The sequence below is a fragment of the Esox lucius genome, chromosome 23 (assembly GCF_011004845.1).
Source record: "Esox lucius isolate fEsoLuc1 chromosome 23, fEsoLuc1.pri, whole genome shotgun sequence".
Taxonomy (NCBI): domain Eukaryota; kingdom Metazoa; phylum Chordata; class Actinopteri; order Esociformes; family Esocidae; genus Esox; species Esox lucius.
The window spans coordinates 19,881,466-19,898,446 of NC_047591.1; the positions used below are offsets into that span (position 1 = coordinate 19,881,466).

The 16,981-nt window shown below is 46.4% G+C and overlaps 1 protein-coding gene across 4 annotated transcripts in view; it reads right to left on the minus strand.

Moving 5' to 3' along the window:
* Window positions 1–2,648: 2,648 nt before the first annotated feature.
* Window positions 2,649–16,981, minus strand: part of sipa1l1 (signal-induced proliferation-associated 1 like 1) — a 76,546-nt gene continuing 62,213 nt past the window's right edge. For all 4 annotated transcript variants that reach the window (XM_029116934.2, XM_029116935.2, XM_029116936.2 and 1 more), the window contains exons 13-25: window positions 16,728–16,834; window positions 16,314–16,598; window positions 16,038–16,172; window positions 15,285–15,418; window positions 12,025–12,122; window positions 10,997–11,457; window positions 9,789–9,983; window positions 9,096–9,285; window positions 8,555–8,789; window positions 7,784–7,936; window positions 7,578–7,686; window positions 6,377–6,455; window positions 2,649–5,970 (exon numbers count right to left, since the gene is read on the minus strand). In XM_029116934.2, coding sequence (XP_028972767.2) covers window positions 5,827–5,970; window positions 6,377–6,455; window positions 7,578–7,686; window positions 7,784–7,936; window positions 8,555–8,789; window positions 9,096–9,285; window positions 9,789–9,983; window positions 10,997–11,457; window positions 12,025–12,122; window positions 15,285–15,418; window positions 16,038–16,172; window positions 16,314–16,598; window positions 16,728–16,834 — 2,325 coding nt within the window. In that variant the 3' untranslated portion in view covers window positions 2,649–5,826. The remainder of the gene's footprint in view (window positions 5,971–6,376; window positions 6,456–7,577; window positions 7,687–7,783; window positions 7,937–8,554; window positions 8,790–9,095; window positions 9,286–9,788; window positions 9,984–10,996; window positions 11,458–12,024; window positions 12,123–15,284; window positions 15,419–16,037; window positions 16,173–16,313; window positions 16,599–16,727; window positions 16,835–16,981) is intronic.

The following is a 16,981-nucleotide window of genomic DNA, read 5'->3' on the forward strand; positions in this document are numbered from 1 at the left end:
GCACCTATACAATAAAATGCTAATGATTATAAATATATTTATATATATTTATATATGTGTGGGTGCTTAACTGGTAATCCAAAGGCTGTGCAATGTGTGGCCCCTCCGTCCTTTTCTGAAAATTCATATGAAACAATCACTGGGAAATTCAATAGCTCCCAGTTAAGCACCTACACAATATTAAGGATATATTTAATAGCTTCCTCACCATGTGACTGAGATATATTATAGTATTTTCAGAAAAATGTGGAATAATTTTTTTGGGAAACACTCAAGGCTGTGTAACATGCTGCTCTATGTAGAAAATAATCTAGCATTACTGAGTAAATTCCTGGCTGTAGGTCAAGGCGATTTTGTTATATGTAGTCCAAAGGCTGTGCAGCATGCTGCTCTACCTTGGGAATAATCTAGCATTGAAAATGATATGTCTCGGTCACATGGTGAGGTGATTGAAAATTAATATACATTTTGTCTCCTTCGAAGAGAATGGCCCCACATTGCACAGCCTTTGGATTCCCAGTTAAGCACAAACACAATTTCAGATTAAATATTTTAAACATGTAATAGCTCTCTCATCATGTGACTGAGACGTTTCATTTTTAACTGGGAATCCAAAGGTTGTGCAGTGGTTGTCCCTTCTCTTTGAATATGTGATCAGGGAGCTATTGAAAAGACGTTTTTGGGGGTGGGGGGAACCAAAGGCTGTGCAAGATGTTGCCCCGTGTGGAATAATGTGGCATAAAAACTATGTCTCAGTCACATGTTCAATATGTAGCAGTTGATAATGAGACTTTGATTATCTTTCAAAGCCAACCAGTGTGTACAGTACTACATGGCATTTATATTCTGAAGTCCAAATGGAAGATGAAGGATGATGTGGGGGTTGTAGTGAATACTCAGAGTCATGCATGCATGGACACACACACACACACACACACACACTTTTTAAATGATGTGCTTTTTGCAGGTCATCCAGAGAACATCAGTGGGTGAAAGGCTGTGGGCCATTTAGCATAAAGCATATTCAAGTAGAGGATTAGAGTCCGTCTCCGTTCTCATTTGAATATCCTTCTCTGCCGTGGTACGTACTCCTTCAGAACCGACTTCCAGAGGCGGCGTCTTTGATCCTGGAGAGCACTTAGAATGTGGGAACTGAGAGCAGCCACTCGTGTACTTTCTAGGTAGAAGGATAAAAACAGCGTTGCATTTGTGAGACATGGCTACGGTTAAACCAGGTAACACCGAATCCCCTTAAACCTCTTAGAGCTATGCATGGGAAAACAACTTTTCACAAGGACCCCATAGTTCGTTACCTAATTCCGCTTTTGAAATATTGAAACCTGAATTGCCTAAGCTGTTCTCAGGACTGGTTCCCCATGTCTCCACGTATTTGTGTGAAACTTGATTTGTTAGGTTCTGCAGTAAAAAAGAAAGAATATTGGGTATGTGCCTTTGGAGGAAACTAAGTGTTTGTCTGGAGGGCTGTTGTTGTTCTCTGTTCATGACTATGCAGGACTCATAGTCACCCATTGTGGGGGGCTAATGCCTCAAATGACTCCCTGCCTAAATAAAGGTTAAATCAACAGTGCACAGGATACCATCTGGGAAACAGACAGCTTATGTATTATAAAGCAGTATAGCACTGGTGGTTGGACACAGATATTCCCTGAGGTATGTGATAATATTTGTGTGCTGGAGGTGGCTCTGTCCCGACTGGAATGTTTTCATCTGGATCAGCATGACCTCCTTCTACATTCCCTCCTTCTCACCCTCCACTCCTTGCCTTTCTTTTCCTCCTCGCCTTGATCAACTTCCTGCTACCTTTGGAGCAGCTGTCCACCTCCTTTCACCTTAAGTGGATTGATGTAAACCCGTGGGTCTCCCTGACAGGCCCATGGTCACGTTGCTATAACTGTCCATGTTTACCAAATAAGCTAAAAGAACGAAAAGTAGGTGTCGGAAGCTAGTGGAAACCTTCTCTGTATTCAAAATGGTACCCCTGAATAACACTCCACCTTGTCCCTGTTTAAAGAACCATGCAGGGAATGTGATGCCATTTGGAAAGAACATGACTTGAATGCCTTTCTGGTTCTGAATGGCCTGACATTAAATAGTTGTTGTTAGTTATGACCTTGCAGGTTCTGAAGCTGGTGATCTGTAACGATCAGAAATCTTCTCTGCCTGCGATTCTCGTGCAGGGTGGTATTGGATCTGCCCCTCTTTTAGGCATTTCTTTTTATTGCAAACTTCTAAGAAATCGTCTGAAAAGCTGTAATGACAGGTGTCATCGTTGCTGCGGTTGTTAATATTGTACAGCCTTTGGTTTTGATGGTCAAAATATAACCTGGACTGGCTTTGACAGTGGCTAATGTACACTACAGTGGCTTAGAAATACGTTTGTTCTAGACATGTTGTCATTAGTCAGCTAAAGGCTGCATGCTAACTGGCTCAAATGTAGACAAAAAGCCGTGTGGGGACCAATTTGTCAGTTTTTTTCTGTCGTTGTGGGTTCTGCGGGGCCCGGACATTGTGCAGATGTGGATCTCACTCCTAAACACACACACACACCTCTGTAAACAGCAACCTACAGCTTCCCAACTCTACCACTCGCCATCTAGTCACAATAACAGAAAACTCAGAAGCACCGCAAATCAAGGTAGCATTTAATTCAGAAAACTTTAATACTGTGATGTTCACTGCAAATGTCGTTTTTTTTTTCTCCAATAGACGTCTACACTTTACATACAAACATTGGATGTAAACAGTACTTTGTTTAATAATCATTTCTCAAATGTGAATCTCAATCAAAACGTTATTTATTAGTTATCTTGTTTCCAACTCGGATCAGGGCCGTGTTTCCAACACACACAATCCAAGGGGCCATTATGCAGGCCACTACCATACAATAATACCCCTTAACATGGAGGGGCACCCCATTCTCCAGTGCTCTGAGGCAGTGTACTATATATAGGAAACTGGGTAAAATGAGAGAAATAAAGTACATTTAGATAACAACATACAGGAGTGGTTTCACAAACATACTATCGCGTTGCAACAATCATTTGTACAAAAGTGTGCAAAGATCTTCTTGTTATAAACATTATTGAACAAAAAAATAAAATTACAAAATGGGACATTCAAACACATTCGTTAACATTCACATTCCAAGAATATGTCCTTGTATTTTCGATGTCTTAACAAATTAGAAGCACTGACCGAACAACGATAAACAAGGAAAAAGAAACCTGTACGTGAGAAAATAAACCTTCATTTATTACACTGAGATGCAGCAATTTAATGTATGGCACTAATATTTGGACTAAATCTTCATCATTCCTCCAGTTCTGAAATGGAGGGTACACTGTAATTTTGCCGATTCCTACGACAGAAGCAAGGCTCAGACACTCCTCTCTGGAACCTACCTAGCATTACCTAGCGACAGAACCCCTAAACCGATCTAGAACCCCGTAAGTCTGGCTAGCTTAGGACAGCTACTAGTGTTGGCCCCAATGGAATATTCCCATTTCTAAATAGATCCCATGTAATGGTCCCGGGACACCATCACGGCTGTTGTGGAACGTATGTGGGTCATGTTGAATGTATGATAATGCAGAAATCGCTGGTTCTGGTGTCTAGGAAACACAGACCAGCGGTGACCAAACACTTCCCTCTCTGGTGGTCACCTAGTAGCGGTCTGTGTGACTGTCAGTCAGACCAGATACTCATTCAGCTTACAAGGTTGATACATTTTATTAGTGCCAAATGTAATTTAAAAATGGAAAATGTCCTGTTCCTGTAGCCTGGCTCCAGAAACGTGCCCTTTTGCCAAGGTCCTACAGTCATTATTAAACCAATGTTTGGCAAAAGAGCACATACCTGAACCGGAGCCAGGTTATGTTTCCATATTACTGAGTAAAGAGTACAGACTAGACTGGACACCATGAACTTAACACATTCATTTAAACCTAAACACTTTCACCTGTCAAACTGAAATGCAGTCAGAGTAGCTTTGTAATGTTGAAGAGTCCATCACACGTCTTTTATTACATCATCTGGCGTTGACTGAATGGAGCCTTAACTTATTGACTACAGAGAGGAGTTTCAATACACAGTGGATGGATCATGGCTGCACATATAGATTTCTTCTTTTTTAAGTCGAGTGACACTTTCACTTTTCACCACTGGATGGCACTGTAAGCAACACAACAGCAGGCTGGGGCACCACAAAACACAACATATTCAGAATATTAAAACCTAGCTCTCGTTCAGCACCAAAGAGTGCATTTCTCCAAAAACAGGAGGGGAGGAATGTTCACCGGATTCCTGCACAAGAGCTAGAAGAAACCATAATATCAGGCTTTAATAGCAAGAAAGTAAAGAATTTTAAAGCTATTTAAATAAGTCTGACCTTTTTCTAAGAGAAAACTAATTACCGACGACTTCAGTTGTACTGTACTCAATTAGAACAAGTTATTTATAGATTTTATTTTTTTTACAATACAAAGAAATAAATAAATTTGAAGGTTTTCTGACGCTGCGTCGTTCGGAATTTAAAAGTGAAGGATAGTTCTTTCTGATGGTTAGTCTTCAGCAAGTCGTACCAAAGGCTGAAAACATCCCATTGCTTTTAGACAACTCTGGTAGGACTCAAGATTGCTGTTTAAATCCTTATGGCCACATGGTTAAACTTCAGATCTTCCCGCTTGGAGGAAGAACCAGTCCAGTGTTACCCCCTTGCTATTGCTTTTAAGACACAGTTCCTTTAGCGGTTAACTTATGATTTAAGCTGTCGTGTGATCGATGTATATCCGAAAGACATGGCTTTTGTTTTGAAACGGTTGTGGGATCAAGTGTTGTTGACAGGTTGGGTTGGTGGCACAAGCACCTGCAATGAATTGTGGGATTATGACAACAGAACTTTCAAAATGTGTGTGTGTGTATGTGTGTGTGGGATCCTTGTGTGCTTGGTCTCCAGGCTCGTTTCAAACTCACTCCTCGTGAAGCAGTCTAGAGAGGGGGCCGATGGCTAGAATGGCTTGACACTCTACAAATCAAAAAAAACGACCATTGTGTTAAGTTCTCCTTCAGATTTGTGGTCCAGCCAAAGAACAGTACCTAAGGCTGGTTCTAAGTCCATGCACTTGTCAATGGTTCGGTCTAAAACAGTACAGAGACAGTCCCTTGTTGGTCAGAAGGTCAAGGGTTCAATGGGGAACTGGTTACTATTCACAGGACAGAGAAGGGTTTCCATTCTCTCCACTCCTTTTGTTCCCTTGTAGACAGAGGAATGTGAGCGGACACAAAACAGCGGGTGACTGACGGAGCTGTCCGTTGGCGGAAGGTAGACAAAGGTAGCGTCTGTCATGTCCCATTTGGACCAGAGTGATGTGTAGCGGACGAGGCAGTTGCACTGGGATTTGCCCCTCTGTCTGTGAGCCCTAAGCTAAGGAATACTGTGAACTGCCGAGCCTGCAGCCCACTGGAATAAATGTATCCATCTTGTCTGTCTCGGTATCCGTTTTGTTTTACCCCCCCCAGCATAAAGGTAGCGGAGACACGGAGGAGTGCAGAGAGACATCCTTCATCAAAAGGCCATTGGCCTTCTAGTTGATCCTGAGCTTCAGTAGGTTAGTGAGAGGAAAACTTCAGCTGGCCCTTAAGAGACAAAGATCATCTTCACAGACGGGTGAAAAAGAGAAGGCGTGAGATGTGCCTAGGAAGGAAAGTCTTTTTTAGGGTGTGGTTGTGGTTGTACAATCATTCTCTCTCCCCCTCTCGTGTTCAGCGTGGGGGAGCCCTCCTCCTCCCTCCACTTCTCTCGTCCTGTCAGTTCATGTCGATGGTGTTGAAGACCCACTCTGTGAACTTCTTGAGTTTGGCTGCAGAGCTCTGGGACTCCTCCTTCAGTCGTTGGTTGTCCTCCCATAGTCTCTTGATCTGTAGATGGAGACGCTGCTTCTCCTCACGCTCCTACAGGTGAGAGACCAAGAGATGGAACGGTGGACGAAGATTAAAGCATTTCTTTTTTTCTTCTTCAAAGGGCTATGAGTAATGCAGTCGTGGTGTTTGTATGTGGTGTGTGTGCTTCTTGTAATGTATCAGGGCAAGATCAATCAAGCCCCTTAGAAGAAATATGAGCATCACACAATATTAACCGGAGTACTCTGAAAGAATAATGTATTTACAGATGTTTGTATATTTTGGAGAACAAACTCCATAACCTTGAGGTGGGGATAAAAAAAAAAAAAAAAAGAAGATTGAGTCAATTATATACAAGATGACTCAATAAGATTATTTGAGTTTACAGAGTTTCGTCACTGTTACTCATAGCAATGAGAGGAGGCTAATATTGTGTGTGTGTGTGTGTGTGTGTTACCTTCTTCAGGTCATCTTGGAGCATCTTGACCATGGCTTCCAGCTTGGTGACCTTCCTCTCCAAACCTGCAGGACCCTCACTGGTGAGGAAGAACCAAAAACATCACACCACATCGACTGAACGGCCCCCATTTCACCCTTCAGTTTAAATTATGCAATGACCGTACAGAGGTTGAGCCTTCAGAAATCATTCCAGATTTTGATAGCGCAAATGAATGAAAACAAATCGCGCTACCACTTTCCCTAAAGTGGACACTTATTACTATATAACTGCTATGTAAACGCATTTTAACAACGGTAACTGGTTCTGCGATTATCAGGAAGTGGCGCTGTCGAGCTAAAATCGGTCGCCAGAAGTTATTGTAGTTGTATCTAATCCTAATGTAGCTGTCACTCCTACTGGTAGATGCTAAGCCTCAAACATAACTGGTTCCAGATTTCGGCGGTAAGAGTGATTCTACTTGCAGATATATACGACATCCTGCTTAAAATGGGAGGTTTCTCTTATTCCTAAGTAATCACATATGTATCTACATGGTATTTACAAAGGTTTTAGCATTTAGTTTCATAAGTTGCTTATTCCTAGGTAAGTACATACTAATTAAAAATGAATGATTGTTTATACATAACACTGTAGCCGGGGCAACTAGCCTGTAGCGTGTCAGTTGAAGGTGCATTCTTTTCACAACTTTTCTTGATTACCAAGGTATTTTTAAACCTTCCGTTTCAGGCAGGATGTGTAATATGTTGTATATTTCTTTAAGCTGAATTACTTTTACCTCAGAAATCTGGAGGGTAGTTATGTTTGAGGCTTAGCGTCAACCATTTGGAGTGACCACAACCCGTTTTAACGCCACTTCCCTGGAAGTCACAGAGCCCATACTAAACTGTAGAATGTTCTTTGTTACAACTGAAGTTAACATTTCCTGGCTGGTGCTGTTACATTGAGAGGCAACATCTTCAGTGTAGTTGTACATGTGGCTGAACAGAGCCGACTGCTTAAGTGCAATTCCAAAAGGCTTCATTTCCATGTGTAACAAGACATTGTGTTATTACGGAAAACAACTAAAATCTGTTACACACCTGGAATAACACGTTACAGGATCTTTTGCAACTGCCTCTTGTTCTAGTGTCAGCCTGAGGGAAAGCGTTACCGCAGTGGCTCATACATTCAGCACTACTCATAAGCTGTGAGTCGTTACCTAGACGAGGGCCTGGACAGAGGGGCCGGCTGCAGTTCTAGACTGTGTTGTGGGCTGGAGGCGCCACTCCCCCTCGGGTTGGAATCGCCAAATACAAACCCTCTCTGGACTGGAGAGCAGAGCAGATTGGGAGAGGCGGAGATAAAATAAACGCCGAGACACATCTGAAGTCCACACACACCTAGACAGGCAGCGGTAATTCTTACTTTCAAAGGTGTTGGCTACATCCACCAGGTGAGTCCAGTCCAGGGGGCTGTCCCTGCCCTCAGAGGGGGGGAGGGGCATGAGCTCCTGCGGGAGGGGGTGGCGCTGACGCTCAACCATCTCGGCCAATGACGTGTCAGACGCAGACAGATCACCTGGGGGATGTAGAAAGGACAACACGTATGACAACATTTGGTCTTAAAGGGGCAGTACGTAAAAATGTCACTGTCGTACTGGCATTCCCACAAGCAACAATGACAACACCTCCCCCATCAATGTCTTAAATCAATAACATTTTTCTACTTGATGTATCTGAGTGCCGAGACCATCTCGCTGGTTCCATCTATCAGTTTGCATTGACTTGTAATCTCCTTACACTCGCTTTAGACACTCACTGTACCATATTTTCCACCTTAAATCAGCCCAAACTATACTGCCGTCTTGTTTGGTTAGGGAAGACGAGGAGAGGAGTCGTGTTATTGCTCAGAGGCATTATTCTACATGGTGCCCCTTCGATTTCCTTCCCCCTGAAATGTTGATACCCCAGTTGTACCACAAGAGGGCAGTGGTTACACAGCTACAACACCACACACACCTTGGATGGGATTTCTAAACTGGTGCAGTGTTTTTCCTCCTTTCTAACCCTGTATCCGCGTACACCATGTTCGTGTCGTTTCTGCGCCACGATATACGGGAAATCGATTGTCAGGGGTCAATCATCAACGGCCTTTAAGTCAGGGTTCAAAGGTGAAAGTCAACGGGATTCCTCTAACCGTGCAGTTTGATCCCCAGCTTGTAGGAGGGTCGTCTTAGGGGCACCCCTCGGGTGACTGGTGACCGGGGCACCGTCGAGCAGCTGAACAGGAGGTCACCCCCGATCCCCGGGGCGGGGTCTGGCTCTATGTCCCCCAGCCTCAGAGAGGGGACGCGCTGGCCACGGTAGATACTCTCATCCGACAGGGTCCGGTGGAGCGAGCGACGGGTGGAGGGCTGAGCGGAAGAGGATGACTGGTGGTGGGAGGAGTTATAAGGTTAGAACATTACAATGTTTGTGCCTTTGGGCTATAGGAGAGAATATATAGTCATTTGTTTTTCTTGCGATGTCGTAGATAATGGCTGTACAAGTCAACATTACAACAATTACTCATTTTTAAAGTGATTTGCACCTAGTAGAGCAGGCACATGATTTTAAAAATGACAGACTACATGGTGTTATGAGCATTGCTGTTTAAAGAGCAGACTGTGTGTCCTTTTTGCTTTTAGGTGTGTTCATGGTGAGGCCCGCGGGGGGGGGGGGCACTTGGTTGTATGTACCTTGTCCTTGACCCGGTGTCGTCTGTGTTTGGGGGGGCTGTCAGGACTCGGCCTCTTCACATCCTCCTCCACCGTGGTCTTAGCGTGGGTGAGGTGTGGGTGAGGTTGGGGGGAGTGATGGGGTCTGTTCTGAACCCCACCCAGACCCCCACCACCCTCTCCTATGCCTCCTCCCTCCCCTGGGGACTTCCTGGGAACACCGCAACACACATGGGTGAGAGGTTTGGCTTAGGGAACTAAAATCTCCTGGTAGGAACGGCCATTCGAGGCTTCATTAGCGTCATTTTAGCATTTGGATATTATATCACAATAAAAGCCATCATTGAAATGTATAAGGCAGTATAGTTAATCTAGTCTGTAAAAGAGAACAGACATTAAACATAAAATGTACAGACTACATTCACTATATTGCCTTATATACAGCTCCAGGAAAAATGAAGAGACCACTGCACCTTTTTTCAAAAGGAAGGTTTTGAGTGAGGAACAGAAGGGTTAAAATTAAGAGACCACTGCAAATTGAACGCTTCTGTTCCTCACTCAAAACCTTCCTTTTCAACTTTTTTGGAAAGGAAAGAAAAAGGTGCAGCGGTCTCTTAATTTTCTACAAAAGGTGACTGAACGCTCTCGGAAATAAAATGACAGGACAAGTGCATGAAGACCACATTCTACCCACGACTCCCCGCTTGGTCTTACTTGCGATTGTCCCCGAAGTCGACGGAGTTGATGGTGGATCCAGGCTTCCTCCAACCGATGAGGTACTTTGAGGTGGCCCCCTGGCGCGGGTAGAAGGTCTTGGGGCTGGGGGAGACAGACGTCTGGGAGCAGGGGGAGGTGGCCGAGGAAGTGGACTCCTCCCGGGGTGAGCTGTGGCCGGAGTGTCCTCGGGAACTGTCCGGGAGGAAAAGAAGTAGAAGGAAAAAGGGCCAGTCTGGTAATTTGTGGTAAGGATATAATCTCCATTTTCAACACAGATTTGCAGACTAGAAGCGATCAAGAAGTGTTAAATAGGCTTTCATCCATGTCTGTCTGCCGGTCTCTGTGTGTGCTATCCAATAATAACTACTAATTGTGAAGACGACACGCTCTGTGAACGAACCTAATTTCTCAATCATAATCATTTCAAATGTGATGAAAGGAAACAGACACTAAAGGGGTGTGATGCACATCACAGCACATGGTATCTTGACCATGAACCACAAATCCCAGAGGTGACTTATTGCTCTCATAAACCAGTTAGCAACGTAATAAGAACAGTACAGTGCATTTGCTACTTTTTCATTAGATTATTTCTAATGGAAAAAAATAAAGAATGCCAATGTCAATAGCGCACTTAATATATTCCAGTGGTAAATGTTTACAAGCATTTTGCATTTAATTCAACCTGTGCCAAGCTGATGTAGCTTTTCACAACCCACTTGTGGATGAACAGCGTTAACGACGTCCTGGGGAAAGACCCCACTGAAAAAAAAACAATCACCACCACCAGGTGTGTTCCCCAGTCCTAGCCGAGCGGGAGATCCTTCTAGAATGTGGCTGTGTGACGCTGAATGTCTATCAACCTATGAGGCCAGGGAGGGCATGTCGTGTGTCAAAACGTTTCCTCCCATTTCGCCTGACTGTTCTTTAAGCTGCACCGGGAGGACGAGACCTGGACAATGTCCCAGCCGGAAGACAATAGGGAGGTCAAATCAATCAATTGTATTTATAAAGCCCTTTTTACAACAGCAGTTGTCACAAAGTGCTTTTACCGAGACACCCGGCCTTAAACCCCAAGGAGCAAACAACAGCAGTGTTGAATTTCAGTGGCTAGGAAAAAACTCCCTAAGAAGGCCGAAATTTAGGAAGAAACCCAGAGAGGACCCAGGCTCAGAGGGGTGAAGACCTCGTCCACCCATCCATACCTTGAGTGGGATCCAGCATCGCTCAGGCTGTACGAGCTGCCGTCTTTAACGGGCAGGTGTGTAGGATGGGTCCTTGGCGTCCCCTCCCCTCGCTCCCCCGGGGGTTGTGGGCTCTCCGCAGCCGGGGGGGACCTTTCCAGAACCCTCCTGCCCCCGTCGGTGGGGCTATGCCAGGGAGACGCCGCCCGGTCCCTCCCCTCTCGGCCCGCGGGAGCCAGAAGGCCGGTGGAACTGCCGTGGTGGGGGTGGGCCCCCCCGTAAGACGCCGTGTCGATCCCGCTGTCGGCCGAGGCGCCCTGGAGGTAGCCCCCACCGAGGCCGTTCGGCTCCGAGTCCGGGGCCTCCCCTGGAGCGCCGGGGCCCCCCAGGTCAAACCACTTGTCGGTGTCGCTGTGGCCCCCGCTGGAGGTCGTGCTGGACAGGGTGTTACTACTGGAGTGGCCTGAGTAGGGACCCTCGGACTGGGGTGGGGGGGGGGGGGGGGGGGGGGGGGGGTTAGACTAGAGTCATTCACACTGACCTACTTAACACTCAGGACTTAATTGGTCACTGCTGTTTCACATATTTATTCATTCTTCATTTTCACTGTACTGTATCTGCATTGCTGCTTCACTTGCACCAATCATTTCACTTGGCCGTCCTCAGTTCATTGTATATTGTCAAATCGCACTCATTTGGCTCGTTCAACTTACTGTACATTTTCATAATAATACTTCGTATATTGGCGCTTCACAAGACTATTTGCGCTACCTGGGTAAAGCTAAACTGCATCTTGTTGTACTAGTAATTTTACTGTGCAGTGACAAAGTTGAATCTCATCAGCTCATCTCACAACCTGGACGAGGTAGAGGCTATGTATGGTTTGCTTGCACGTATTGTGTTTCTTTAAATCAGTGCAGATGAATGAAAGGAGATGGGGAGAGAGTTGAGGACCGCTATAATGCATCCCGAATGGTTACAAGTTTGCATGGTCCCTCCGTCCTGGCTGAGCGGAGGACAGGGTGGCGCGGTGCAGAGTGCTGCCTGACCTGGGAGCTCTTCTTGGGGGACAGGTGGATCACCTGCTCCTGCCTCTGGATGCGTGGCGCTCCGGAGTACCCAGGACCAGACTTGGACGTGGGGGCGTCTGAAACACACAGGCACAAAACAGGTGGTCGAAACTTTGGGCGAGTTGCCCGGCAATTCGGACTGGGAACCTTTGGCTAATTTGACTAATTTCTGTGGTTGACGTTGCCTAGGATACTGTTCCTGAGGTCAAAGCCACCGATGGAGGTCAGCGTGCGGAGGAGGATGAGAGACCGGGTTAGTTGGGGTTGAACTCTGAGTGACATCCCTGTGGCTAGATTGGAAATGGGTTTGGTTCTTTAGGGTGGGAACGGACAAGTACTGTATAGCTGCCAAAACCCCATGATGTGTTATGATGTATATCCCAGACACAAAGTGAAGAAACAATGAAAACCAAAATAAAGGAAACAGGAAATGAAGATGTGTGCAGTGGAGGAAGAAAAGAACCGTCGACTGTGTGGTTTCAGAGGGAAATAGCTGAACAGGGTTGAGTCAGCCGGCAAGGAGCTGGAGACTACTGGAAAAAGGTTCTGAGAGAATTGAACGGTACAGAGCACAGAGGAATGAAAAAAAAGAAATGAAATGCACAGGAGGGGAGCGTGAGTCATGTAAACTATGACCTTGAGGAGAAGAGGAATGGAAAAGGGAGGTAGGGGGTGAGAAAGAAAGGGAGAAAGAGTTAGAGGAGAGAGAGATGGAGTTAGAGAAAAGTGCACAAAGACAGGGTTATGCAACTGTACCGACAGGAAAGAGAGGAATCTGTTCTTCATTATCCTCGCAAGAGCCTGGGAAGCAGAGAAAGACAGCAGTGAACAGGGACGACAGAGAGATGGGGGGGTTATTAAGAGAGCGAGCTCTGTAGGTCGGTGTTTGCACCTGATGATATGACTTTAAATCGCTGAGGAGACATTCACAGCAACTTTACGGTTCCTGACCTGCAGCTACAAGCCGGAAACTGTGCGTGTGCGTTCTGAATGGAGGCTGAAGAAGAGTAGCGCTGTCAAAGCCAACAGCCGGTACACACAGGAAAGAGCCATGTACCACTACTGTCACTGACAGCTGCAGTTTCCACACACACACACACACACACACACACACACACACACACACACACACACACACACACACACAGTGTTGCTCTCACACACCCACAGATAACACACACCCTCTGTATCTAATATGTGGAAGAGAGGAGGGGAGAAAATGTGTCACAGTCCCCCCTCCGTCCCTCTCAACCTCCTTCTCCTTCATCTCTCCCTCTCCATGTGTTGTGTGGGAGGTGTTGGGCTGTCTACTCAGTAGTTTGGTGCTCTAGCTCTCCTTCAAACGCACCAGCGGATGAAGGCTAATCGCGACAGAGGCAATTTAAACGATGTTCTCCCCCACGCATTGTTTTAACTACACACCAATCCACGGACAGATCGCTCTCGCTGGATTCATCTGTGTCGGAGAAGTCGACACCAACAAACGCTTAGCGTTACGCATGTAATTTGAGGGTCACAGTAAGGAAGATGAGCAGTGAGGTTAAGTTGTGTGTATCTATATATTTACATAAATTGGAGCTAACTTCAGAGGAGTAGGTGTGTCTGTTGACTGGTCTGTGTGTGAGTAATAGCAGGGGTGACGAAGTCCTCAACAAGGACGACACAATGAACTATTCCACTGCCATTATAATCACTGGGAGTTCAACAACCTCTCCCTCACCTCCTTTCTCCTGCTGACGCTAAGTGTTGACTTCAGGAGGAGGCGCATGAACATCCAGCCACCAACGCCAGCTAACTAAAGCGGGACCCTGCCATGTCAACAACAACAACAAGCAATGCCTTTTGTTCCTTGGGGGGATGTGGTAAAAGATCCTCAACTTCCACAGGGGCACCTTGGAGCATCCTGATTGGCTGGTAGCTGCACAGAACAGGCCAGGAAACACCAACGGAGGGGCAAAAAGCCGCAGGCTGCCCTGCCTGACGCATCTGTAGGACCGGCAGCGCCCAAGAGACCCGGGGTTCCTGAGCCACTGCGGACTACAGCGGGACGGGAAAACCCTGCATGTTTTACACTTTGATCACATCCATATGTGACTGAAGTTTGATGGAGTCCCATCACCCGGGAGGTGCACATCTGAACATCGGTTACGTCTCTATACGCAACACTGTAAATACAGTCGACGCCCACTACATAAGACTGGAACTGTTAATGTCACACTGAACATCCCCTAACACCAACTACATAGGACTGAAACTGTTAATGTCACACTGACCATCCCCTACACACCAACTACATAGGACTGGAACTACATAGGACTGGAACTACATAGGACTGGAACTACATAGGACTGGAACTGTTAATGTCACACTGAACATCCCCTAACACCAACTACATAGGACTGGAACTGTTCATGTCACACTGAACATCCCCTAACACCAACTACATAGGACTGGAACCGTTAATGTCACACTGACCATCCCCTAACAACAACTACATAGGACTGGAACTGTTCATGTCACACTGAACATCCCCTAACACCAACTACATAGGACTGGAACTGTTCATGTCACACTGAACATCCCCTAACACCAACTACATAGGACTGGAACCGTTAATGTCACACTGACCATCCCCTAACAACAACTACATAGGACTGGAACTGTTCATGTCACACTGAACATCCCCTAACACCAACTACATAGGACTGGAACCGTTAATGTCACACTGAACATCCCCTACACACCAACTACATAGGCCTGGAACTGTTAATGTCACACTGAACATCCCCTAACACCAACTACATAGGACTGGAACCGTTAATGTCACACTGAACATCCCCTACACACCAACTACATAGGACTGGAACCGTTAATGTCACACTGAACATCCCCTACACACCAACTACATAGGCCTGGAACTGTTAATGTCACACTGACCATCCCCTAACACCAACTACATAGGCCTGGAACCGTTAATGTCACACTGACCATCCCCTAACACCAACTACATAGGACTGGAACCGTTAATGTCACACTGACCATCCCCAACGACCAACTCCATGTAAATACCCTAATATTAACCCTACCATGTGGAAAGCTGCTCATGATTTTTAGGGCATGTTTTGCAGTCTGATGTACACGGTACATACGACAGTGAACTCACATACGTGTGTTCTACCACTGTGGACACGTGTAGATGTACTTTGCGAATGAAGGTGATTCCATTTGGTCAGACCCACCTGTAGAAGCTCTGTCAGACACGCCCCCTTCTTCCACTCTTGGCCAATTAGGTGTGGACTTCCCGCTAGTTCCGCCCTCTCCCACCGCCTGTCGCTCTGAAGATAAAGGAGAATGTTGCCTGCGTTCCCCGAACCTAGAATACACACGCACACCAACAACACAGTTAGTGGAGGTGAAGCTATTTTTAAGTTCACTTCAGCTTCAATTACTTTTAACTCGTCTGCAAAACATAACATAAAACAAAAGACGTGCTGTTTTCCATCAACTAAAAAAACATGTGCCAGCCACAGAAATAAGATTAGAAAGACAATAAAGAAAGAAAATGCATTAAAGAGTAAATTAAAAAGCACTGTCGGAATCCTGGTCCAGGGCTCAAATGTCACCCTATTGCCTCTCTAGTGGACTACTTCTGAAGCACACTGTGGGGAATTTAAGACACTACATGGAGGCAAGCATCTGTGACGCATAACGTCCACGGACAGATCCATGAGGGACTCGAGGGTTGCAATCTGTCTAATGAACGCAAGCTGGACGGGGTTTTGCACAACAGCGTTTTTGCGAATGGAAAATCTAAAACGTGTGTTCTTACTGGCTACAGATCTTCGCTTCTTTATCCAAGCCTTTTCTCGTCCTGACCTGCTCTCGAACGAATGCATTAAAGGCTCCGTTACGTATACTGCAGGTGAAACGCTCGCACTGCCTCTTGGCCCTCACACACACACACACACGCACACGCACGCGCTAGCGCTCACCCTTCAGGCATGGACTTCTGAGCCCTCCAGGCGTCGGAGGTGCAGGACAGGCTGGAGGGGGAGGAGCGGTTGTGGGGAGAACGCCCCAGACCCAGTGAGGTGGGCATGGCAAAACTCTCACTGCCGGGAGACATCCTTGACAAGAAGAAAGATAAACCCCCCCCCCGCCCCCAAAAAAACGATCAGGAGACGCAGTAAGTAAAAAGCACCCCAAACACCCCTCCCTCCCCAAACACGCAATCGACATCAGCCTCCCCACCCTCTCCCCTGTCGTACCTCTTTGCGTCCAGGGGTCTCCCGTCGCTACTGACGCTTCGTGGTATAGCGGCGTTTCTCTCCGGACGCTCAGCCGACAGGGTCTTCCCCCCGCAGCTGCCCAGGCTGACCGCCCGGTTGGGGGTGTGGGGCTGTGGGGAGGCCGTCAGGGACTGCTGGGGGCTGCTGGAGGTCCTCTGCCACTTGTTGTCCTTGTTACGGAACGGGAATTTGTACTCGAATGAGCCGCCGTCGCCACTGCCCTTGTATTCTACCACTGGCATGCGATAGAGCTCGGAACAGCCTCTGTGGGGAGAGGGGGGAGAGAGTGAGAGAGAAGGGGGGAGAGTCAGGTAAGAAGCAAAGGTCAAGGTTACACAAAGGTCAATATTATGGCTGTCTCCGGAGATCACACACTCCCTCGGCGACACACACCTGCGTGGCGTGGCGTCTTCGTGCGGAGGTATGATGACCACCCGCACGGTCACCGACGTCCTCAGCAGGTCAATCATCTGTTCATGGGTCAAAGTCGCCACGGCAACCTGGAGAGACATTTTAACAAGGCAACGTGGGTATCAATCAATAGCAGTGGATTAGTTGAATTTGATTAGAATGTTCTAATTACAAATACTAGAACAAAGATTGTGCAAAAATTAACCCACATCTTGACAAAACAGGTCAAAATTCCC